Source organism: Haliaeetus leucocephalus, unplaced genomic scaffold (assembly GCF_000737465.1).
Source record: "Haliaeetus leucocephalus isolate CR32 unplaced genomic scaffold, Haliaeetus_leucocephalus-4.0 Scaffold451, whole genome shotgun sequence".
NCBI classification, from domain to species: domain Eukaryota; kingdom Metazoa; phylum Chordata; class Aves; order Accipitriformes; family Accipitridae; genus Haliaeetus; species Haliaeetus leucocephalus.
The window spans coordinates 5,779,958-5,805,680 of NW_010972887.1; the positions used below are offsets into that span (position 1 = coordinate 5,779,958).

At 38.8% G+C, this 25,723-nt stretch overlaps 1 protein-coding gene across 1 annotated transcript in view; it reads left to right on the forward strand.

The window, feature by feature from the left end:
• Nucleotides 1-25,312, forward strand: part of KYNU (kynureninase) — a 53,808-nt gene extending 28,496 nt beyond the window's left edge. The window contains exons 8-13 of the mRNA XM_010575188.1: nt 602-700; nt 1,458-1,531; nt 18,376-18,428; nt 19,972-20,057; nt 23,357-23,587; nt 24,993-25,312. Coding sequence (XP_010573490.1) covers nt 602-700; nt 1,458-1,531; nt 18,376-18,428; nt 19,972-20,057; nt 23,357-23,587; nt 24,993-25,145 — 696 coding nt within the window. The 3' untranslated portion in view covers nt 25,146-25,312. The remainder of the gene's footprint in view (nt 1-601; nt 701-1,457; nt 1,532-18,375; nt 18,429-19,971; nt 20,058-23,356; nt 23,588-24,992) is intronic.
• Nucleotides 25,313-25,723: the final 411 nt, after the last annotated feature.

The following is a 25,723-nucleotide window of genomic DNA, read 5'->3' on the forward strand; positions in this document are numbered from 1 at the left end:
CCCCCCCCGTGCCCTATGTAAATCGTGGTTATGACAAATACAACCCTTTTCACGGAGAAATGACAAAATGCTTTTGTAACTTTTTAGGGACAAGTACAAAAGTCCTTAAAGATCAATGTGTTGCATAGGCTGCTATCTCATCCATTTGGATTCCCAAAGAGCAAGATCCTCATAGTTTAAATGTCAGGGGGAGCTTAGGTGTAAGTCTATAGTGGAATGTAATTATTCATGAGTCACTGGCATCATTATGTACATCACTATTTTGTCTTTGCCCAGAGCTTGTCATGCCATACAATAGTTTGAAATTACACATTCGTTCTGAATACTTGTTTCAAGTGATTCCGCTTTCCCGCATGAGAAAAAACTTCAGAATCTAAACCATATTCAAGTGTCCTTGAAGACAAGCCCACAAAGCAGTTCATGATTTCTACATCTATCTATGGTATAGAAAATTTGTTTCTAGTAATAACTCAAAACAGATGGGACTTGATAGCATGCCTATACTGAAAGCGAGTAAAGCTCTAAAGACCTTTTTTTTCAAAATAATTTTATAATGATGATTATCTTGATAAGTAGTATATTAATTATCTCTTTCCTGCAGGGTTGCTTTGTTGGATTTGACCTGGCTCATGCTGTTGGGAATGTAGAGCTTCATTTGCATGACTGGGGAGTAGATTTTGCCTGCTGGTGCTCCTACAAGGTAAAACAGATTCATTGTTTGAGACTGTTTTCCATAATGTCACTTATATGATGGGTCAGCAAACAGGTCAGGTGAATAAGAACTGCACCTGAACTGTTGATCAAGATTTGGCTGAATCTTTGAACCAGCCACAACGAGGAGATGCATGCTGACTTTAGTGGTGGCTTTATTAAAAAAGGTTCTGAAAGATAATGGTGGCAATGACCTGCAAGGTCTTGTGGATGTGAGATGGATGCTAGTGGTGGTTAAACGTCTGCTCTGAAGCACAGTCTGCTCTGTGGTCACAGTATCAGAGGCTCTTCTCTTATTTCCCACACTGAGATGGTCCTGCGGCTATAGGATTTTCTTAAGTGGTCCCTAAAAAGAGAATACTCTTGCCTAAACTTAAGTAATTTCAGACTATAGAACAAGGTATCTTTGCTCCTTTGACTTCTCTGGAGACTAAGAATCAACAGATATAGTCAGATGAATTGTTTGATGGCTTTGTTATATGTATTATGACATGGGACTGTTTCAGCTGCAGTTCAATTTTCTAGCCTTTTCTCTGTTAGACTTCAAATATGACATGTAAACCAAGAAAGATATTTTATAACTAATCTGAGAAAATATACCTGCTTTTACCTACATCAGCACTTTGAGACAATGCTAACTTTTAGAATGTTAAAATTGATCTGTTTTATAGAGCGGGGTGAGGGAAGGAAAGCTATATTTTTCAGATAATGAACATGACATGTACCTGTTGATTTATTCTTTGTAGTATTTAAATTCTGGAGCAGGAGGCCTTGCTGGTGCCTACATTCATGAGAAGCATTCCCAGAGTATTAAACCAGCGTAAGTATATTACAATATACAAATAAAAGGTGCTGTGAAGTTTAAAAGGGAAAATATCTTCTATTTGAGTTGACGTCTGAAAGTGGGAAAGTGTATAGATTCCTAGTCATAGACTATGGACATGTGTGTCTATGCATATATGTATGTATAGATGCAGAAGAAACTCCTCACTTCAAAAAAACCCTCATTGGGCTAATATTTGTTACTGACTTATTGCATCAGTGAAAAGGGTCGTACAAGTTTAGGTAATTTGGTTATCTGAGTTTGTAACGTCAGATGGGTTATTTTATGTTAATTTTAGTAAATTTTGAAACTGTTAATGTGCATGCTCACATCTTAAATACATTTCCTCCTTGGAGTCTGGTGTGAGTTCTAAACTAAAAACAATCATAAAAGAGAATGCTTATAATATTAAAAACAAGTAACCTAAATCATGCCAATGAGACTGTTTTATGTAAAGAGAATATTTAACATCTTCCTTTAAAAATGGATTTTTTAAAATCATTGAAGTCTTTGGTTGGTGAACAGAATCAAAGACAATTTCAACTCTGTGTCTAATAGCTCTTTAATACTGGCATGCTTTCATTAAATTTATATCCACTGGTAAAGCTAGGAAGCATTACACGGAGATCTGTGTTCTCAAAGACTGTCTAATCCATGAAAAGCTGTGCTATCAACTGAGGTTAGCTGCATTAAAAAAAAAACCAACCAACTGTTATTTAAAATGTTATATGACTGTACTCTATGTATATTAAGAACAGTAGGATTAATACTTTTAATGCACCGACAAATATAAACATTTCTTTCTGGCTATAACGCTTGGAGAAATTGCTGGCACTTACTTTTATTTTAGGTGGAAGGAGGCAAACTAAACCAGATTTCAGAGAGAAATAAAATTATAATAAGCAGCTTTGCTGCGCTATGTGCTGGTTTCAGACTGTCTAGACTCCCAGGAGATAACAAAATAACGCTGATAAGTTCTTCTCAGTCACCCATAACAGAAAACTCATTAGGATGACATATGACCTGTTGTGAGCTGATTCGATCCTCACATGTGAACACTGCCAAAATATTCTGAATATCTGGATATTACTTCTGGAAAGTTGGGTTTTTTTTCTGCTTTCCCGTTAGCCAGGTGGAGGTGTAGGTATTGCTCCTATGGCCAAACCTCTGGGCCCTGGCTGTGGGGAGCTGGGAAGATGCTGAGCAGTGAAAAAATGCAGGCCAGCTAGAAATCACAGAATAGCAAGAGGAGGAATGGATAAAATCTCAAGGACTTTGAGGTTTTTTTTCCTCCTTGGTGAAATTTTGAAACTTCTGTGAGGGTACTGGCTTGGTATTGTAGGTAAGAGCTTAAATTAGTTTTTCCTGAACCTGCTTCTTCATACATAGTCATTAACTTGTGTACTGAATCTGGATACTGAACGTTGTAAATACAATTGCCTATATGAAATAAGCTTTTTCAGCCTGGGGCCCAATTAAGGGTATAATTCCAAGCTTCCTGCATAGACCCTTTGCATTATTTAATCATAGTTATTTCATATTTCCTGAGATTTGATAATCACTCATCAGATTGTTTGTAGCTAATATGCCCCGATTGCATTACTTTTCTTTCTTTTCCACATCAACCAGCCATTTCAGGGCTCCAAATAAGGCAGTGAGACAAAGGAGAATTTGTCTATGTCAAAGTATTCAATTTTATAGCTGATTTAAATGCAGAGCAATTTGCTGTATGTTGTACAATCAAATAGAGTGGAATTTAACTGCTCAGGAAGTTGCAGGTTTGATGCTGTATTTAGAAAGTCTTTGGCTGTCATCTGAATCAAGGATGACACCCAGTGGCCAGACAACTTCATTCAAAAACAAGCACCAAACACTTTTGTTTCTTTGCATCTCAGCCCACACATAAGCAGGTAATTAAATTCCAATCCAGCTGATATCCTTTTGTCATTTAGACTGTCTGAAATATTGTTTTTAACTTATGGCCAATATTACACAGGTCATTTTACCCACCTGTATAGATTTCTTTAATTTGTCTCATCCTTCATACTTTCTGCAAGCTATTGACTAGGTAGTTATTTTTATATCAAAACAATGTATTGTATTTTAATATAAAAATGTGTGTTCTGACCATAATTCAGAGAGGCAGACCCAGAACGTTTGCCAAGTGCCTTTGCCTGTTACCGACTGAGGCTGGGACAAAAAGGATTTAGGTGTTTATTGAAAATGAAACAGCTCAATCCCAAACTTTAATTTTAAATCCCGAAGCCCAGCTACTGCCCATCACCAAAGGCACTTAGGTATTTTGTTTTAGCTTCCTTTAATTTTGTGAGCATGCTTTTTGTCCATGCCCAGAGTCCTGCTAATTAGAGCAGCGTAAGCAAATAGGCGCTCGCTTTGTAGAAACTCTATTCCCTTCCAGCTGCTCCCTGTGGTGCTGCTCCATCCAGAGCCCGCTCCCTGGACAGCAAAACACTTCTTTGCTGCTGCTTTCTCTTAAAGTGCAACTTGAGAGACAGTGAATTAATTTATTTAATAGCCTTACCACCAGCAGCTAGGGCCGTGCCAAAACCGCTTTCTGCTTTGAGTCTCCAGACCGAGGTTGGGGCAGCCCAACTGCAAACCTACGCAACCCCAAACTGGTGTTATCCAGCAATATCGTGGCACATCCCAGCAGCCAAAAGGCAACACCAGTCCCACCTCTCCTCTTTATGGATATGCAAGCTTCCCACAAAATTTTTAAAAGTTGGTGGTTCACTAACTTGGCAAAGGATTTATGCCTAAGAGCAAGGTTTGATCCTTAGGTCTGATGGCTGGCAGATGGAGGCTGCAGACAACACAGACTTATATGTCCTTTTCTTGTTTTGTGTCACTGCAAACACTGTCCTGCACTCCCTGCCTCAGCTGGGGATAGTCCTCTAATTCACTGCAAGGGCCATGGGTCTAAAAGTTACATGTTGTTACCGTCTTAATTAACATCTGTACCCGAGTACGTTGGGTAGTCCTTTGCTAGTCCCCTATCTTTCTTCCTAGAGCAGTAAAACTGAATCAGTCTGACATATATGGGTCCAGTCTATCCCTATTCTCTCATGATCTCACCTCCTTTGAAGTCTTTTAATACGCAAATAGCTTTTTTAATACCTGCTCTATATATCACAATGCAATATATTCTTGGCTAATTGTGCTAGAGTGATTTCTCTATGGGAAGGTTTCAAATAAAAGAAGACCTGAAGAGAGCAGAGCTATGAAACACTGCTGAAACTGTTTGGTCAGTGCAGGCTGATCCTGTGCCACCAGCTTTCCACATAAATGCAGTTATGTTGTGGAGGCGAGGTTTCCAAGGCGCAGAGAGCACTAAGGTGACCTACTAATACAGAAATTTTGCTTGACTGCCTTTTTGGACTCCAGAGAAGTGTTGGCTGGGTTTTTTTGTTGTTGTTGTTGTTTTTTTTTTCCTTCTCCTGTTTCTCAATTTCTCCATTTATAAAAGGAAGGATAACTAAAATCTACCAAGCAAGTAATCTATAACAAAATGTGAATGTTTGTGAGCACCTGGGATAGAAGGTACAGGAGTCAGGTGTTCACAGCGGAGTATCTGCAGCTATAAATGTGCGGTGAGTTCAGCTCTGTCAGCAGGCGTAAAGGACAGGAGGGGACAAACTCACAGAGTCCTGAGATAGGAGAAGAAAAAGAGTCTGAGTCAAATCCCTGTAAGAAAAAGTAAGGCACAACTTAAAAAGATGAAAGGGAAATAAATGTATGTAAAGCAGCCAGGAGAATAATAGATAAGCCTTGGCAGAAGATTAAATGAAAACTGCACACAGTCTAGTGTTTAAAATGAAAGGATTTATTAAGACTTAACTTTAGCACAGACTAGCAGCAGGTAGAGTTTAAAAATAAAAAGTTTGTGTGATGTGAAGAAATGCTGTATGTGCAGGAAGCAGCTGATGTCCAAAGAGCATGTCGGCTTTTACTATAGGATAAGAAAAAGTATCAAAGAGCAAGAAATAGAAAGGTAACTATTTCATACTAGCTTTGAGAAACACAAGGTATCTTCAGACACTTTCTTCATAGGCAGAGGTGAGATATCAACCCTTTCTCTTGGATCACTTTCCTTTTGGCGTCTTGATTCCAACGAAAATGCCAGAGTACAAATGGCTTCCCGCTACTTCTTTATAGAGACCTGCACAGATTTTGGTGAGTGAACTTTTACCCTGGCATGAGATAAACAAAAATACATTAATTCAGCTCCATCCATCTCCCCCTTCCCATTTTTCCCAGGTGTCTGGGTCCCCACCCTGCTGCCGTGCAGACCCTCTCTGCCCAGTAACTTTTTTTGCAAAAGGTTGCTCAACCCCTTCCAGTGTTGGTAGCTCCAGCTGAGTTTTTCTTTAGTTATTTTCTTGATCTATGAGGAGATACCACATTACTCCCACTTAAATTAGAGCCACATAATCCCCCAACTAAATAGCTGAACCTTCTGTGAAACTGCTGAAAATAATGTTGTTTTGGAGCAATGTGAGTTGGGAGCAACGGATGGTCACAAAAAGGTTGGGAAGGTTGTTTTATATCTGTTGTATCAGAACGAACTAAATATGCTCTTGTTTAAAATACTTCTTAGCTAAGACGGTCCGGTTCTCACTGACCCTTGGAGTCTCAGAGCTCTGAGTATCTCAGCACTACTGAAAGTTTTAGCAGAACAGAGCACCCTGGTCCGGCCAAGGAGATGATTTGGAGAAGCAATGTAGTAGAAACCGCTAGGGAGCTGCGCCGACGGCAGCAAGGTGGAAAGTCAGTGGTCATGGATGGATGTGTACATGCTGCTGTTTCCAGAAGGGTTTTTCACTAGTCCTAGTGGACTCGAATTGTGGACTTATGTATGGATAAACTATTCGTGGGGCGCAACACGTGTCCCCCGGGTGCATAAAGTATCCTGTGCAAAGGTAGAAATGAACTATTCCTTTGCAAGGAGATGAGAGCAATTTAGCTCCTTGAGCTAATTTAGAAACCAAAAGTTAAAGGCTCCCTTGGGAAGAGACTGTTTAGGAATAAAGGCATCGGCTAATTAGGCTTAATTGCATTGTCTTGGGACAAGTGATTTATTAGGCCAATCTAGAGCCATGATGGGCCTGCAGGGGTGTGTTCTCGGATTCACCAACTGAATGGCAAATATCCAAGAGCATTTTTTAACTTTGGAGTGAGTCTCTGGGAGAAAAAAAGAGAGAGGTTAATGTGCACTCACATCATCTATTCCCGTTCTTATTTCTTCAGCTCTGTACATCCTTTTATGTGACTCCCATGATTGTCTCCTTGTTCTCTGTCACGCATTTTCTCTCTGTCTTCCTTCAAATCCTCCCTTGTAATTAAGCTGTATCTTTAAGCAGTCTTGCTGCTTTTCTCATTATAAATAATCTTCTCATTCTTTCCTCCTTGAAGGTCTTCCCCTATGTTTTGTCATCTTTGCCCTGGTTAGATTTTAAGGTGTTCGAGGGAGGAGCTCTATGCCTCCTTGTAAACTCATGGGACTATGTGGGAGTAAATATATATCAAGTCTGCATTACCTATAGGATAGTTGGAGTGAGTGTGAAAGTAGCGTGCTGTTTTTCATTCCCTGTGTGTACTCCCGTGCTACCTGGACACTCTCATTTCTGAAAACTCAAACCTTAAAATGGAGCATGTAGAAAAATAGAGACATGGTTCCTGTAAAATTTCTCAAATATATAAAGTAGTCTTTTTAAAAAGCCCGGTGCTGGACTGATTCCTGTTTTTCATGCCTGTTACCAAGGCATCAAAATGCAGGGATAAGTGGAGATAAACAAGTAAAGAAAAGCACTTAGCTTCCATGAGTCATATTTTCTCCAAAATAGTAGTTATAGCATAGATGTGTTTGGCTGCAGATATCTTGGGGGCAGATTTGAGGACTTTATGTATATTTAAATCTTTGCCCGACAACTTACTCTTTCTTTTGTCCAAAACTCCACCAGCAATATGAAGAAATGTCATTTAAAGCATGATGCTTGTCACAGCTTTTTTTTTTTTTTTTAATCATTTTTTTTTTAATCATTTTTATTTTAAGGCTGAGGTTGGTCAAATTCTTGTAATAGGTCTTTAATGGTTTTCATTCTTCAGCAGTCACTCACTAAACTAGTGATTCTACATGTTAGATCTGAGCAGATTCAAATTTCTCATGCATGTCTCCTTGTGGACCACACCGATGGGACATACACCACTTAGTCTGCTCCGTCATGGCCCTTTCCCACTCCCAGCCTTGGAAATGAGAGGGAGGTTGCTGTGTTCTTTGCGGATGCAGTTTCCCATCTGCCGCCTCTAGCTTTTCTCATCAGATGGTGTAAGACACAACTGCTTGAACACATGAAAGGAACCCAACGGGCTTAGCCTGATGGAAAGGTGAATGTAGCCTGGGGGTAACTCTTGCATCCCTGTTAACTAGCAAGGAAAAGATCCTGGGGATCTCCTCGGAGTCTGTATGGTTGCTATGATTTATTCTCCCCCCCCCCTTCAAAAGACATGTGTTGTTAGCTGCCTGCTCTTTGTGCCTCAGTTCTCCACTTTGAGATAGGTAGTTTCGAAAGCACTTTGCTGTGTCTTGATTTTTCCCAATAAGAGAAGGCAGTGTGTTTGTTTCCTTCCTCCTGAATGAACTTCTAGAGACGCAACACTCGAGCTGGTGTCACACACCTCTAACAAAATGGAAAGAAAACGTTCTTTGCCTACCTTTTTAATGTCACAAGGAGAGATGTTATCTCCCCTCTTATGCTTATCTCTTAATCTGTATGTTTCTATATCCGCTTCACAGAATCTTTCTTTCTTTGGGCCAAAAAAGTTTATTTTCAACAAAAAACATCAAGTAAATCTTCTCTTTCCAGTAAGCGCTTGTCTACCTCTATGCAGAAATGTGCTGGAGCTAATGCCGTTTTGCATTTGGGATTTCCTACTGGATGTTGACTCACTTTCAGTATTTGATCATTTTTCACTTTTTCTACTTCAGATTCCCGCTTTTGGTACTTTCTATGAAGCTTTCCTCCTAAGGTTCTCAATTAAAGCTGTAGTCTACACATGTCCTCTAAAAATGAGATTTGCTCATGCTTTTGTATTAGTTCATTAGCCCACAGTGGGGAATTGTTTCTAATTTTTCCTTACTGAATGTGCTTTGAGATCATGGTATGCCTCGAAATTGCTCTAAGCTGAAAGTACCAGCCACAGCCATTACGCTTTTGTGCCATTAATAGAGTTACTTTTTTTTTTTTTTTTTCCATTTATGTCCCCTGGAGTATATTCCTGTAATTGTCAGTTACTGGTTCAGATGGGGTCTCCTGCACTGCATGTCTCCCAGACCTATTCGTGTCCCTGTCCTGGCTGAATACCTCTCTGGCTTTAGCCGCAGCTCTGGGATCACGCATACAGCTCATATTGTGATTCATATCACAGCTGGCACCTGATTCAAACCATAAGCATTTTTAAAGGTAATTGGAAGGTCGTTGCCCAGGTTAAGGAAATAATTCAGCCTCTTCATTTCTTGCAAAGTTGGTATTCTGCATGTGTGCACCGGGGGGATTGTGTGTTTTTTTGTTTGTTTGTCTGGTTTTTTTTTTGCTTGGATTACCACTTGTGCTTATTTGTTTCCACTTGCTCATGGGGCTTCTGGTCCTTGTACCCCCTCTTTTTCATGGCTGAATCTTCATCTCTCCAGTGCCCAGCCAGGAGACGGTGGTCTCACCAGGCCATACCTCTTCATATTTTTCTTTTTCCTTGGGCTCCTTTAGTAAAATCTATTTTGTCTTCACCATTGTTGCGGGCAAGCTAGATAATTTCTTTTGCTCCCGCGCCACCTCCTTTCTTGGTAAGTCCAGCAAAGCAAGTCCACAGCCTGCTGTCCTTTACTTCTTGCCCATCTCCAGTCATCTTTAAGTCAGGAACTTCTTAGAGACCTTCATGACATATATTGTTTCTTCTTGTCCACTCACTTTAAGCCATCCTTCCTCTCACTTTCCATTTATGAAATATTTATTTTCACAGCTGTTTGTTGCTGACAGAAAATTCTTACTATCACAGTCACTACTCCTCATTTGTCATTGAAATTGTTGGCAGTGCTTGCAGGCAGTTGCCTCTTTCTGCCTTCTTCTGTGTGGCAACTATAGGGCAGCTACAGCAATATAGAGCTCATGCAAGTGTCTGAAGAGCAGTTTCCAGTGAGATGCTGGGAAGGACACTGTAACCTTTCTTCTTCCCCTTCCTTCTCCTAGTTTCTCAGTTGGCATGGCATCAAATTGGGGACCTAATCACACCAGTGCAACTATTTTGGGAACCTTGTAGGTTCTTTCTGTCCCATGGCATGAAAAACAGCTCCTCAAAGTGAAAAATTTATTAAATTTATTAATTTCTTTAGCTGGGTACAGTTTATTGAGCAAAAATCCAATATTTTCCTAACCTAATCTATTTTTTCAGCATCCCTCTGTTTTCATTGACAGTTTTCTGACTTGACTTTCTAGCAACTCATTGTAAGCAAGTGCAGAGAGGTTTGGTCAGTGTGTGGTGGTGGTCAGGGTTGCAGATACGGTTAGTTTGTGACACAAGAATAAGCCTGTATAAGTGTCCTTATCTCATGGCTTCTCACCTGTTTCTGCAGTGGGAAGAGCTTGGGGGTTCCTGAAACCAGTGTTGGACTTCATGTCTAACATTTGATCTCATGTCAAACATTTTAGGGCCCAAAATACTGGTAGTTTATGTGCTACTGAAAATTAGGGCAACTGCAGCCCTGTAAAGAAAGATGCGTAAGTCATATTTCTCATGTTCTCTAATGATGGATGAAATTTCAACTTTTTGATGAGAGGCTTTTTAAAATAACTTTGAAAGATGCCCATTTCTGTTCTCCCTTAATGATTTCATGTCGTAGACTTCAGCTCAATAAACTCCATTTGAGTTCTTTTCTCCTTGAATATCACTTAGTGTTAGTAAAAGTTTTGTAACAAAACTACTAGATTCTGTGGCAACTCTGCTGGCACTTAGAACTTTGAATTCAATTAGTTCCAGCCACTGACATAAAAAAAAAAAATAATCTCATCTAACGTGGATTGCTTCTTGTTTCAGGCAAAGAGCAGAGGTGATAACTCTTACATTTTAGCTAATAAGGATTCTAGTATGATAAAGGTCTTGCATTAATATTGTGATTACTGTAGTCAAAAACAACAAAGACCCGAGGAAGTGCAACTTCCCAGATCTTAAAATTTTTATATTATAGTTCAGTCAGCTACATATATTATTTAGAAATCCATCTAGATATCACCCCCTCAAAGATTCATTCAAGGGATTGAGGAGACTGTATAGTTCAGTAAAAGCATCATGGCAATCAAAACTGTCCAAGTCTCCTTTAAGTCAAAATTCACATTTAAAAGTAGCTCTAGGAGGGATTGTTGCTTTTGCTTCTCGTTTAATTTAATCTATTTGAAACAGCCTAGAAAAAAATTACTGAATTCTCAAAGAATGTAATATGCTTTTTTTATCACCATAATATAATTGGGAACTATTCAATACTTTATAAAAATCGCTGAGAACTTTATTAATATCTCTATGAGTAAATTGGCTCCCTGCTTGATTTTTAATTTCTGGTGTTAGGCAGAATATTCGATTTCCCCTTACTAAATGTGCTAACATACTGTTGGCTGTATTCCCTCTTTTCATAGATCTGATATTTGGCTAGTGGAAGTGATATATGAGCACTTTGTGATAATAGTTGTTCGTAAGCTGATTTAACAGTTTTTAATTCAACTTCATTAGCCTTAGAGGGGTTGTTTTTTGAGAGATCTTTTCCCGGTATTTAATTTAGGCTCCAATTTTGTCTGTCGCTTGATCATACCTTTCTTTTGCCTGATCATGGGGAATGAAATTATCATCCCTCATCGCGAGCGCCTTAGAGGTTTGGCAGAGAGCTCTGTGCGACTCCAAGGGGCCCTGATTGGATTCGCAGCATTGCTGCCATTTCTCTTTCTCGTGCCCTGATCACAGCAACTTGTTTCCTGCTACAAAAGTGAACTCAATCTCCTTTTGTTTTGACCTGGAGGGGTAATATGGAGGGACATGTTGAAATTGGTGTATTCCCACTTGTGTTGAGTCTAAAAGACTAACAAGGAAAAAATCAATTCAAGAAGAGCGTGTGTACCCTCTGTCTTCAAATACCTATCCGCTCTAAATCACCTTGCACTTGATTGACCAAACAGCCTCAGTTTTTCACCCAAGAGTCTCTCTAATTGTGGCAACAGTTGCATTAAATTCCCCACCTCAGAGAACAACGAAGATCAGGGAGCTGAGAGCTGCCCAGCTACTTTTGGAAAAGGGATGATTACTTAAATCTAGAGATTTCTTAATTTCACCAGCTGCAGTTGCATAGTTAAGTAAGTGCCACTGTTTAGATTATGAAACCGTTTTCAGGATTTTGTTCTTTGTTGTTAAAACTTGCTGCCAGGCAGAAAGTGAATTTAGCTATTTTTTAACCAAGACAAGCCTCAAAATAGAGGAGAAAAAATGTCTTCATTTTAGACGGTACTGAAAATGCAAGCTATTTAACAGAAGAAAAATGTCATGCTATTAGCCTCTAATACAATTATATTACTTTGGTCTTTTGACAAAGTAAAGCCTCAGTGATATTAAATATGAAAAGTTACTACTTTCACAGTAGCAACTTTTCATAAGGAGTTTTGATTTTTTCCACTGAGTTCTAAGAGACTGGCCCATTAATAATGTATGGCATTGCTCACAAGTCACATATGCTTAATAATTAGGAAACATTTGTAAGAAGTTAAAAAGGGTAAGAAGACCATCAGACTATGTGCAAGTCCAAAACTACAGAAGTCTGAGGCTAATAATTACCTGGGCTTCAAAAGCTTTTCAAATTCTAACAACAGATCCTACTTAAAATTAACAACAGACGTTGCACAGAAGAGAATAATGAAAGAAGTCCAATCTTACCATTTGGGATAAAGGATAGCTAAATAGATATGAGGGAAGTAAAAAAAAAAAAGCTTTAAATATAGCTTCTGGCAATCTTGGCAAGGTTTTCTGAAGGAGACAGTGAGAGTTAGGTTTCCAAATATTGCTAAAGTCTAACAGGGGCTAGCTGCTAACTCCTTTAATCCCCCATGCAAATCCTGGCCCATATATATATATATATATATACACGCTATGAAGTACACTCCATAACCAACAGTGTCACAGTATATGAAGAATTTCACCTACACGGGAGGGTTAAAATCTTTGAATTCTGCATTTCAGTGATGAAACTGGGAGTCACTCTTCAATTACTCTTTGTTTTGATTAAACAGACTCCTCGTGACCACACTAAGTATGGTTTGAAATATTTTTCTTCCTTCCAGTGAGCTGTCAGCAGGGGAGCCCTGGGTCAGAGCAGGACCCTGCTGTGGTGCCCAGTACAGAGAGGATGGCGTTGCAGTGGAATAACATTGTCCATCCACTTGGGGTTCAGTTTTCTTTCAGCACAGACGTGTGGAATTAAGCAATATAAATATTGATTTTGTTTAAATTATTTTTTTTTCCTTGACATAAGTGCCAGTTAGATGACATGGATCAAGAAAAATACTAAATTCTTAACTCAACAGAAACCTAATGCTGGAAACAACTTTTGAGCCTGAGAAGGATAATTTGGGGAAAGGCTGAGAGGAGGAAAAAAAAATCAGTAGCATTAGCCATTACCTCCAAATCCCCTTTCCCTATCTGTATTTCAAAAAATCCAGTATAGGATACTCCAAGGAAATCTTTTTCTCCATTCTCACATGGTCCTCATTACTAAGGATGTGAAAACATTTTAAGAAATATATTCTCACCACTCACCGGACAGTTAGGGCAGTACTAAGCAGCATTTCTAGAGATGAAGGCTTGAGGCATGGAAAGACTATATGACTCATCCGCGATCAGACAAGTCTGTGATAGCAAAGAAAATTGAAACCCCTTCTCAAACTCTAGTCAGTGAGCCAAAAATATGCTGTGTAAAGCAATGAGCAGTTTTGTCTGTTTTCTTGGTGGGGGGTGGGCAGTGTATGTGTGTGTGTGTGTTATTCTTGCTATTTATTCTGAATTTTGGCATTGAAACTAAGGCAGCATAATCATGCTCATGTGCTTGCAATAAAATTAATGCAATAAAAAATGAAATTAAAACATATAAAAAAAATTGCAATTAGAGAACTACAATAAAATTAATGCAGAGTAGAATGCAAAGACTGTGCCCCAGCTGTTGAGCCTGGCGATCAGGTCCATGGTCAGAGTTTGTGGAGAGCTGTTTGTAAATCTGGGTGAGAGTAAGGTGGCTTTGAGGGAGTGCTACAACTTTTTATATGAGTTTGGCTTCTGGGATTGCCCTTTGAGTGCAGCAAAATTAGGAGATGCTCCTGCTCAGGACCTGAGTCCTGGCTACTTTTTCTATCTGTATTGTGCTACGTGGAGCCCAGGACACTGGAGGAACGCACCTCGAGATCTGGAATTAAACTTTCACTTGAGCTGGAGATTCATATACAGATGTAAAGCACGGGGAATGGATGTGCTCTTCAACCAGCCAGTTGTGTCATGGACATATAGGACTGCAAAAAACCTGAGCTTAACGATTACTGTTGGCCCTTTCATTCCTTTTCGTGCACAAAGCTGCCTTTGCAGACATAGCACAATATCTGCCTCGGTTCTGTGTAACAAAATCTGGGAGCAGGGAGAGGTCTCATTAACTCCTCAAAGCTGATTCTTACTCATAGCTAGAACAATAGCATGAAAACTCAAGCAAATCTTTGCCAACACCTGGAAATTTTTGCAAAAATCAAGCGATGTCTCAATGAAGAGCTCAGCTGCCACCCAGCAGCTCCATCAGCTGCTTTGCGGACAGAGTCTGCCCCAAAATTGCCTATGATTTAGCTTAATCCATGGTTCCATAAACATAGCATGCTTTGCTGGTATATGCTCCTAATATAGATATAATCTAAGTAATGAATATTAAATTTCTACATAGTGTTGTGACTTGATAACGGAGAGAAGACAAACTGTTCCATGCCCAGTGAAGCTGGCTAGCATACTATAAAGTATTATTAATTTCACACTGCATTCCTGTTGTAGCTTTTCAACATGCTTTCTCACGGACATGAAATTATTTCTCACACAATATAATGACAGGATACTTCCAGTGCATTGCTCTGAATTGTAAAAGTTGGGCCACATTAATAGTATTTCCCTGTTTTCTGTATCACTACTCAAGAGTTTCTTTTTTTTTTTTCTTGCCAAGAAGGGAAATGAGACCCGTGTTGCTTCAGGCTGTAAATTATAAATGAGTAGCATGATCATCTGCAACTTCGAAGCAAAGGTCAAAGGAATTTTTTTGTATTTTTTCTGTGTTCTTTAACTGGATCTTCTTTGATGTTTACACTGCACATACATCATGATCATTATATCCCGCACTCTTGCATCATTAATGCAACTACAAACGAGATGACTCAAGTTATGAACAACCAGCGCTTCAGTCTAATGCAGACAGATATGAAGGAGGAAAATGAGCTAAATAAAAATACTTACTGAAGGGATTGTTCCCTGGTGTAAATGCACTTAAAGAGAGTATGACTAAATGAGAGGATACTGTTCCTTTCTGGAGTCATTTTCCAACCCAGCAAATCTTTGTTCATTGATTTGTAAAATAAGAGAACATTTTGGGGTAAAAATAAGGAATCTGAATACCTTTCAGCAATATTTCATTATATGCCTACTTGTTTCATGAAATTGAGCTAGTAACAGTTTGCTTTAAATTTTATGTGGCACACTTAAAAACTAGTTCTCTGCATAGACCGGAAAGCTGCAGAATTCCCTGGGAAAGTCTTAGCATTACCAAACCACGAGGACACGGGTTTTATTTGAGGCATAAAATAGAACAATGTGTTATCTATTTAAAAAGTGATTTTCTTATAGAAGTGGGTTTGTAAGAACACGCACACCTCGCAGAAAAACCCACAGCTGATTCAGTGCTAATTTACTGTCCTTTTTCTCATGATTGCAATGGGTTTTACGTACACTTTTGCTACTGCAGGGAGAGATGTCAGCCGTAGAGCAGCCTTGGGAGGCTGCGGGTACCTGGGACTGGCAGAATGGGTTTTATCTGCAATGAAAAGGATGTGACTCTAAAGTCCTGTTACTAACAAGTTTAAGGTGTTTTTAAACCCCAGCACATCATATAAGGCTTTTCAGAATCTTTCACATTATGCGCTCTGCAAAGACTATGGTTTGGAATTCAAAATCAATTTAGATCTTGGTGCCTTTGTTTTTGAAGCAGGAATAGTCAAAATGGTGACTGCATTTCAAAATACTCATTTTGCATGCAGAGCAACGACTCCTTAATAAGAAATTTTACTGCAGTATCTTAATGTGCAGTTTTATTGCCTATTATTTTTAGCGAGCATTTATAAAGCCTTATGTTTGGGGTTTAACACCTTAGCTATTTCCCATCATAACAGGTTGAAATTTGGCACAGCAGTGGCAACCTTCATTTCAAAATTTTCACAGAAAATTGTAAACAGCAAATTGCTAATTTGTAAAGATTTTGTTAATTTCCACACTTTGAAGCCTGTCAACTTAAATGTCAAATAATGTGACATCCATATGGACCATTAGATCAATGAGAGTGTAGGACCAGAGCTGCCTCAAAGTGCACATCCTGTAGTGACACCTCTGAAGTTCTAGAACAGCCAAAAATGAGGAAAAAAAAAAAAGAAAAAAAAAAGAAAAAGCAAATTGTCAAAGTTATGGTAGGAAAGGGTAAGACAGCTAAAACTGTCTTTAAAAAAATCCTTCATTCTGTCATTTTGGAAAAGTTCTGAAATTTCAGTTTCCAAGTTGCAAATGTGGTGCTGCAGCAGAGATCTGGTTTTAAGCCAGCTTCAGAGTTAGCAAGTTTTGAGCATTCAAAATGCAACCAGAGTGCTTTTCATCAGGCTCTATCTGGGTAATATTCTGGTTGATGTTTATTGTGTCTTTGACTGTAGGATGTGGTCCAAATAGAACATAGTATTGTTTTCTCCTTGCTATAGACTAATAGTCCAAATGTTGTATTTCCCATGGATTTTTTTTCTCTTTAAAACTTTTGGAATTCATGGAATGCGTGTGCCATTGACATTAATATTATGTTGTAGAAACATACAGTATTCAGGGTTTATAGTAAAATGTTCTATATATATTATACAGTTCATATTAAATAGCTGGAATATCTTTTATGGTTCAAGGCATCAGTAACTGAGTCACTTGGGCAGAAGCTGCATTAGACTTTATTTGGGGTATATTCATTTTGGCAATGTAATATCTCATTTAAAATGAATGTATATTGCACTATTGATTTTCATGGGTCTTAGAATAATAAAAACATCATGCAGCAATAAAGAAAAAAGCATGCTTTTTTTTGTATACACTATGTTTGGATGCAGCTCAGAGCCTTTCATGGAAGTAAACATAAAACCTATGTTGTTATACAGAAATACAAAGTACTTTATTTTAGACTATGCGGTATTCATATAACAAGTTTTTAACTCAAACGTGGTCTTAATTCTGCAGAACTAAGCTCTTTTAAGCATACTGCAAGGAAGTGCTCCTGCTTTAGAGAGGGGCAATGACTGTTTTTCCTTGTTTACTTCCAGGAAGGCCAACCTACCGTGAGTTTTACTTATAGATTTTTTATTTTTTTTTAATTTTACTATTACTATTACCAATTGCCAGCCTAACAACTCTGCTACCTGGCACAGAGAAAACTGAGCAAAGCCTTGGAAGAAATGGTGCTCAATATATCCAGTCCTGGAGACCTTAGAAGGTCAGGAAGGAGTCTGCGGTGGTCACTTCCTAATATTGTAATAACATTGATACATGGGAAATTTCAAGTAGTACTCACGTTATTAGTCACTGATATTACCAGGTACTGAGTTAAGAAGTAGAGAAACCAAGGGAGGTGGGAAGGTGCTTGATTTTGCAATATTGACTTTATCTGTGGTGCCTTGGGCACTAGGTGATCCAGTGCATCCAGCTGCTTTGGAAAACTGTTTATAGCTATGTCCTAGAGCATATTTTTCAGCAAATATGGGTTAAAAATGTATTGTCAACTTAATGTACAAGCTTGGATAAATTATTTTTAAAGTAATTGCTCTTTAATTATTATTTTTTTCTCTGGAGATGATCTTAAAAAAATCATTTTTGGATTGAACTGGTTTGGTTTTCATTTTAAAGAAGGTTTTTTGAATAATAAGTTCGGTTCAGGTGAAGAAAAGTTTACTCAGAATTCACACTGCTGCCTCATAATAAGGAAAAGGCAATGCTTGCACAATCCTTCTTCTGAGGTTCTGTTTGTTTGTCTGCTGTCCATCTCTAACCCCTTTTCTTGGTGAAACTAAGTCAGATTTTATAACACCTTTTAGCTTTCAACATCCATTAAATTAAGTTTAAGGGGAGGGGGGGTATGGAGGTATGAATTTAATGCCTTGGAACAAAACAGTGGAAATATTTCCATTCTATTTTTCGTTTTGTGAAATGAATTCAGACAAAATGGATATTGTTAGAAATAATAGTTAATTGAAAGATGTGGTCCATTTTATTAGTAGTAGTTAAAGAGAAATTCCCAAATAGTAATATTAAGGTTTTAGTGCTAGCTATTTATAGAATTTATTGCATTTTTATATCATTGTTAGAAATACAATGTATTGTTAGAAATGTATATATTTCTTAATCTCACATATATTTCTTAGCTCTCAAATCTAAATTAAAAGGTATTATACCAAGATAGCTATTAATTTACTTTCTTTAAAAATTCTTAGGCTAATTGGCTGGTGGGGTCATGACTTCAAAACACGATTCCTCATGGAAAACAGTATGTATTGCTGCACTTTCTATTTTATCTTATTTGATGTATTTATGTATAACCAGCTTCACTTTTATAGTAGTTTGAGTAGAAAAGATAGAACTTTGCATTCCATCATTTATGTTAAAGGTATTAAACTAAACTCATCCCAAATATGTAATGCAATGGAGTTAACAAAATACATGTGGGAATAAATTTGGTCTCTGGGCATATGGGTCTGACTGTCTGCTTCTAGACATTTTGCTGAAATAATACCTTCAAACTGCAGATATAGAATATGGATGAAACTTTCAAATTATCTCAGTGAATTAAACTTGTAAGTCTCTGAGGAGTGAGGATCTGCTATCGTTCACTTGGGTAATATCTTACTTTAGGATTAGTTCCACTGGAATTAATGAGAAATTATATAAATAAAGGTAAGGCAACCTGACATAAGTCATGAAATACCACTAATGTTTCAGCATCTCCAAATTCCTTGCACTAGTGAAGGATGGGTTGAAAAAGACAAAAGACAAAACCAAAAGACAAAAGACAAAACCAAGCCTGCTCTGAAGTAGCTAAGTATTTATTGTCCCAATGTGAAATGAGGACTCCTTTCCAAATCTGACAGCTAGGCTGGTCAGCTCCATTCTAAAGTATGGCAGAGAGAATATCCTGAGGGATCAGGAGGAGAAAGGAGCTTTTTGGTTTGATTGGTTGTTTTGGTTTTAATATATTTTTAATTTTCTGTGGCAGGGCCTATTGATGGGACTTTGGCTGGTGAACACCTCTCTAATAGCCTCAGTCTGCTCTTTGTTTTCTGACCAAATGTAAGAGAGTGGCACTATGGAAAGCCAGCAGGAGACACAAATTGCCTTGAAATACTGTTAGAAGAAGAAAAACATTGTTTATTCATTTCCATGGGCAGTTTATAGGGGAGAGGTTGGGCAACGATCATTATAAAATTAGCCAGTCTGCTGTGCGTGAAAAACATTGCCTCCGCAGCATCCTCTCGCTCTGGTGCTGGAGCATGAAATATAAACGGTGACACAGAACTTACAGCGAGGCTTTATAGATTTATTAAATAGATTTTGTGAAATTTCACAGCCTAAAGTCTATGCAACTTCTCTACGTGGCCTGAAGCTACACTTAGCTGCATATGCGGTCTCCCATGTGTCTCGTCAGTTTAATAAAGTTAAGGAACATGATTCCCTGCTCGTGCACTGTGGCTCCGCATGAGCGTGCCTCTGCTGACTCGGAATTTCTCTGGTTTGTGCCAGTGTTCAAAGAGATTCAAGTGTAAAGGTGGTTTTAACACACACCATTTAAACAAATTAATTGCAGTTCTCTAGTTCCCATGAAGCTGCTAATGAGGTCTTCTGCTGGATAAAATTGGGCTTCTCTCGAAGTTAAAAGTATTAGCTGTGAATAGATTGCTATTTCCTTTTAATGACTGATTCCTACAGGCCACATTAGTGAAATATTTTATTGCGTGAGGACAGACTTCAAGATAAGGCCCAATCCTTTAAAAGGAAGAAATCAAAAACACTAATATAAGTTATTCATTTTCCAGAATTACAACTAAGTAAGGGAATTAATGGATTTCGGTTATCAAATCCTCCAATTTTACTGGTCTGTGCTCTGCAAGCTAGTTTAGAGGTAAGTAATTGCTTGACTTTGAGCTTGAATTTAAGAGTATAAAAACATTAAATTAATGTTACATGTATTATTGCTGTCTCCCTTAAAAAAATTTGCAGAATAGTTGAAAAGTGAAGGGGGGGATGACGACTAAAACCAAACAAGATAACCCCAATGACCCTAAGACACCAAGGTCTTTAATAAATATACTCATCCCTTTACTGTTCCCACAAACTTTGCTGTTGGACCCCAGTATAGATGGGGTTTGCACCTCCGAGCCTGACCGCTGGCACTGGCTTTGCCCCGCTGTTTGGGGCTCGATACAAACAGCAACTTTTCCCGTAGAGATATTCAGAGCTTGCCTCAGTGCAACTCGTGCAAAGGATGAGTTCAAGACGTTCCTACCATGAAATGGCGTAACTGAAAGCTTTCATCCGGAGTTGCTTGTACATCTATTTCCCTGAGCAAAAGAGACTTAGTTCCTTTATGAAAGAAAATGGATGCGGCCACTGGGTGTCCTGGAGTCTAAATTGAACCTGTCATCTGCTGTAATCCCTTTGATTTCAAACAGAAAAGACAGAAGCTGCCTGTGAACACTTCCTAAAAGGGGAATCCATGAGTGTGGTATAGCTTCAGACTCTTTCTTCTTTCATGGCTTCATTAGTTTTCTGGTGGCCAAAGCAGCAGAGCCCCATCTCTGACCCACCTCTATACGAATCACTGAGACCGTGGCTGTGGAAAGGGCGGTTCTGCCATACAGAGCTAATCCCCTTCTTTCTGGGAAGGTGTGAGCCGTGTGCTGAAAGCCCTCTGGTCCGCCTTGGAGAGCACAAATCAGCCTGGTCTGAAGGCACGCAGCTGTTCTCCAAACACCTTTTATCACGCTGCGTTTCATTCCGAGACATGGCAGCATTTCTCTTATGGATGGTTCGCCCCTGAAATGCAGGGCTCTAGGTCTTGGTGGCTGAAAAGGATAGTTTTACATAGATTTCCTTACTATATGCTATATATGCTACTCTATTAAATTTTTTTCCTAAGCTGCTTTTCAAGCCAGCCTTGGTTAACAAGGTTTTGCCGCCAGCGTAAATGGGAGAAATTTATTTCTGCTAGCATTCCATTAATGCTAGTGTAACGGCAAAGCCGATGCTGGGATAAAGAGCAATGTCCATAGGCTGTGTGTCCCTCTTCTTTATTTACTGAAAAAGCAGTATCTTAAGCAAACAAAGTCAGAAAACCGCCATTTGTGTGCTCTCCAGCTTACACGCAACGCTGAAGGACTGCAAAGGGCACAACGATGCTTCTTGTTCCGTCTGACAAATTATTTTGTTAGTCCTTAAACATCCAATATATTTTTTTAAACTTTATGTGACCTTCGAGAGAAGCTGAAAGCTATTCTGCTATGACCCAGATTGTCAGTGCTCCAGTTTGTGTGGGTTGATGTCATTTAGCCCACTGCAGGGAGCCTCAAACAATGAGGGCTGAGCAGTTTCCATCGCCTCCCCTTTCCGTGCCTGCATTACCTTTTGGCACAGCCAGGATTTCCCAGTGCTAATTGCTCTAATACAGTGGGAAACAGAGTAGTTTTCATGTCTGGCAAGAGATGGCTAGTGAAATTGCATGCCACCTTCACTGGGACACATTAAGCAGAAGGCAGTGTTTCCAATGGAAACAATGAAAACTGCAAGTGTTAATGGCTGTTATTCCTCAATAATGCTTAAAGTGACTGTTATGGCAGTAGCTACTCCCTTTTATGGAAAAAAGGGGAGCGCTCTACAGCCACATTTAAAAGATCTTTTTCAAAAAATTTCACCCAGGAGGCCAAATATTCCTTGCACAAAGCCTGAGCAAACAGATTTTTGCATGCAGCCTAAGGAGATCCATCCCTCATACTGCTGCAAAGCCCAGAGGAACAGGAGGCAGGTCTCCATTTTACCTCCAGTAATGCGCCGAACAGTCGTGTGGATGCTCTGCCTGCCTGTGTGGTGAGGGAAGCACCTCCAGATTTTTTGTTGACCTGTGCAAGTACTGACTGCTGACGGCTCTGGTCCCTGTCACGTTCATTTCTGTCTCCATGCAGAGCCTGTCTTACAGCAGCCATATTTTGTTCCACAGAAAACACACGTAGGGGCTTTTGGGTTTGTGCAGCATCTTGTGGTTGGGGTGGCATCACCGAGTAATACTTGGGATATTCTACGAACGAGTGATTTCCAGGTGCTGCTGGAAACCAGACTTTGCTGTATTTTGAGTGGGATTTTGCAGTTACCTGTTTATACACTCTTCCAGGTTATGATAAAAGTAATCTTAAAAGTGTTACTACTTCAATGTGGAGCAGTGATTTCTTGAGAGTGAAGATCATGGATTTTCAGACAGGACCTCTGTCTTGCCTCTGATTTTGCAGCTGCAGTCAGTGGAGGCATAATCGTCCATGAGCAGTGATATTGCATTTATGTGCCAGAAAGTGATTGGAAGTGACTATCGGGTACTTGCCTGTCTATAACTTGTAATTTTTCCCTGAAGCTACTTGCATGGGAAGAAGAAAAGGGAGGGTTTGAGGAAGGCAAGGATAAATTGTTTCTGAGGTCACAATTTCCATTATTCCCTGTAACTGAGCCATTCCAGAGAACAAGCAGAAGCTGTCTTGCCTTCTCCTGCTCCCAAACTCTTCTGCCACAACGTTGTCTATTCTTGTTTGTGCGGCAAAGTAGCACTGCCATTTTTTAAGCAATCACTTTTGCATGTCTCATGATGTTTTCAGTTTTGCAACTCACCAGTCCTTGTAGCTGTGTAAGAGCATAGAGCTATTAAACCAGAATCAAGTGAATATTTTTTCTTCATGCGGACTAGCAGAGATGAAGCCTGTACAGGACTTAAAGCAGTAAAGTCAATAGGTTAGTATAAATTTTGTGTTTTCAAAGCCAAGAATTTGTAGATCAGTCATGACATTTCAGCCTGGACCCTTTGATTTTGTTACTTGAGGTTTATACAAGGATGTATAGAGAATTTATGGATCCTCTTCAGATATGCAAATGAATGCTCTCGTAGCAAACTGTTTTTGTGTGCAAGTTCATTTATGCCGATATGGATGTGTGTAAAACTTTTTAACAGTAGACAGATATGTCTTTCATTATCTAAAGTAATAACATTTTCCTGTGTTTTCAAAAGCCCAATCCTGCCATGTTTATGTGTAATGTCTATGTGAGATTACCACTTGATTCCAGTGATAATGTGTAGAGAAATCTGCTACCCTTTTAGTCTTCTTTACTTCCTTTTTATTTTCTATAGCAATGCATTACCATTCTAATGATTTAAAATTATTATAGGTTTTTGGTCAAACTACAATGAAAGCACTGAGAAGGAAATCCATTCTACTCACCGGTTACTTGGAATACCTGATAAAGCATTACTACAATGAGGATAAAACAAATCCAGAGAAGCCCTTTGTAAAAATAATCACGCCATCTCAGATTGAAGAGAGAGGATGCCAACTCACGCTATCTTTTTCCCTTCCAATCAAATCTGTGTTTAAAGAGCTGGAGAAGAGAGGAGTAGCTGTGAGTAAATCAAACTTCATCTTCTTATGCTCTCTTTTGTGAACCTATACCATAACAAAGTAATAATTTTGCTTTTATTCAAATATTTTCTCATATAAGGCCAAAAAAGAATGGGAATGATGAAAGTTGCTTACATAGCATCTTCAATCTTTACTTGTGTAAATAATCAAATAAGTGGAGTTATTTTATAAGTTATTTGTTAGTCTGTATATTGTCCTTTCTTGATTTATTTCCTGTAGTTCTGTGACTAGCACCCGGGAGTCACTACTGAGGTTAGAGCTGCTTTATGTGGGTGTGTTATGGTGGGAGACATTATGGATCTGAAGCTGATGGTCTGAATAGGAAAGATAGGGGAAAAAAAAAAAAAAAGGAAAAAACCCAAATCACTGGAAAAACAAAAATATGAATATGTCAGAGCTGCCCAGTGCAACGTACTGCCTGCACAAGGCTTCTCCTATTTAGGGTGCTTGTCTGACAACAAGGAGCTCTGAACCTCCACCAGCCCCTTTCCTGATCTGCCAATGGGCAAACCCTTGCTCTTCGTGAGGCATCGAGGTGGAGGAATTAAAAAGCTGTTGTTTCTTTAAAGATATGTTTTAGCACTCAGAAAAAGAGTGCTGAACGGCAGTGCCGTGTTATGGCATGGTTAATTGTGAACACTGCTCAAAAAGAATAAAAGCTAAATTTAAGGCTATACATTCGGTGATTTAGAAGTGCTGGGAGGTGAGGCTGATAACGTAATACCATATAAGTGATATATGAGTTTTATTTCTGCTGGTGACTTGTGTGTCCCCAAAGGGCAACTCTTCTAGGCTAAATATGCCGCTGTTTTGGTGCTGCCAGGGAATTCCAGGAACTGCTGCTTTTAAGAGGGCATGGGGCCTTACACTGTTGGCTTGTCTTCGCAATGCAGTAATATGCTTCAAATATGAAAGATTATTCTATTCAGCAAAATGTTTGAATTCCCAGACGGGCAGAAGAAAAATACTGCAAGCCCTGAGACATTACTTGTACCTGTAGTAAAAGACACTCTATCATACTGGCACGTTTCTGTTTTGTGGTGGCTTTTTTGTCACCTGTGTACCTCTTCAACTATGGGTTGCTATAGGTGCTAAGGTAAATTATGGGGATGCGTAGCTGGTTTGGAGCCCTTCAATGGCACCGCTAGAGTCCTGCCCATGCTGAGCCTTGCATCCTTTTTTAGGCAACACACTACTCTTCTTGCTATGTTCTTCCCAATAATGCTCCTCACAGTAGTTTCTTGGGCGTCCCAAAGTTTTTACATGTGTCCCCTTGTCAGTCTAGTCATTCTTCCTTGAAGACAAGGATGACATTTAAAAATGTAGTCTGACAGATAAATAAGAAGTGACCTGAATTTACTAAGCGTTCCCTTTCTGTTTTGCAGTGTGACATGCGAGAACCAAATGCTCTTCGTGTTGCCCCAGTTCCTCTCTACAATTCTTTCCATGATGTGCACAGATTTATTGAAATCCTGGGATCTGCAATTACATCTTCAAAACAAACAGCAAACAATACTGTGCTATCTGGTTCTTATTGATGGCTCAGCTGTATCTTTTAATCTATTTCTGACTAAGATGCATTTATCCCGCTGAGCAATTCTTTGCTTCAAGTAGACTGAGCTATATCCCATGCAATTTGCAAAAAAATGACTGTGCTTGAATAGTTATTTACAACAGACATAGTTTTATTAAAGCTCATATTTCCACTCTGCTTTGACTTTGACTTCATGAATTAGTATGCTTTGTATATTTTAATGGGGCTTTTCTTAAACATTTTATGTAGTTTTATTACATTAGCTTTGAGAAGCATGGAAGAATTGCTATCAACTAGAACAGGAATGAAAAAAAAATCCCTTCTTTATTATAAAAATGATGCATAATAAAAAGTGGAAAATAGACAAATCACCAACTGTTAAAAGATACAGTCCAATTTACATTTTTAATTTATCAATTCTATTTAAAGTACATGGTATACTTGAAGAGTAAAAGTTGCACAATTAGTTGTTTCAAAACAGTTAAGTGCTGCATACTGAATTTTTCAAAGGGCCCAACATTTTGAAATTCTAGTTTAATTAATGATTTAATTGAAGAATGTATTTACATTGCAGATACCTTC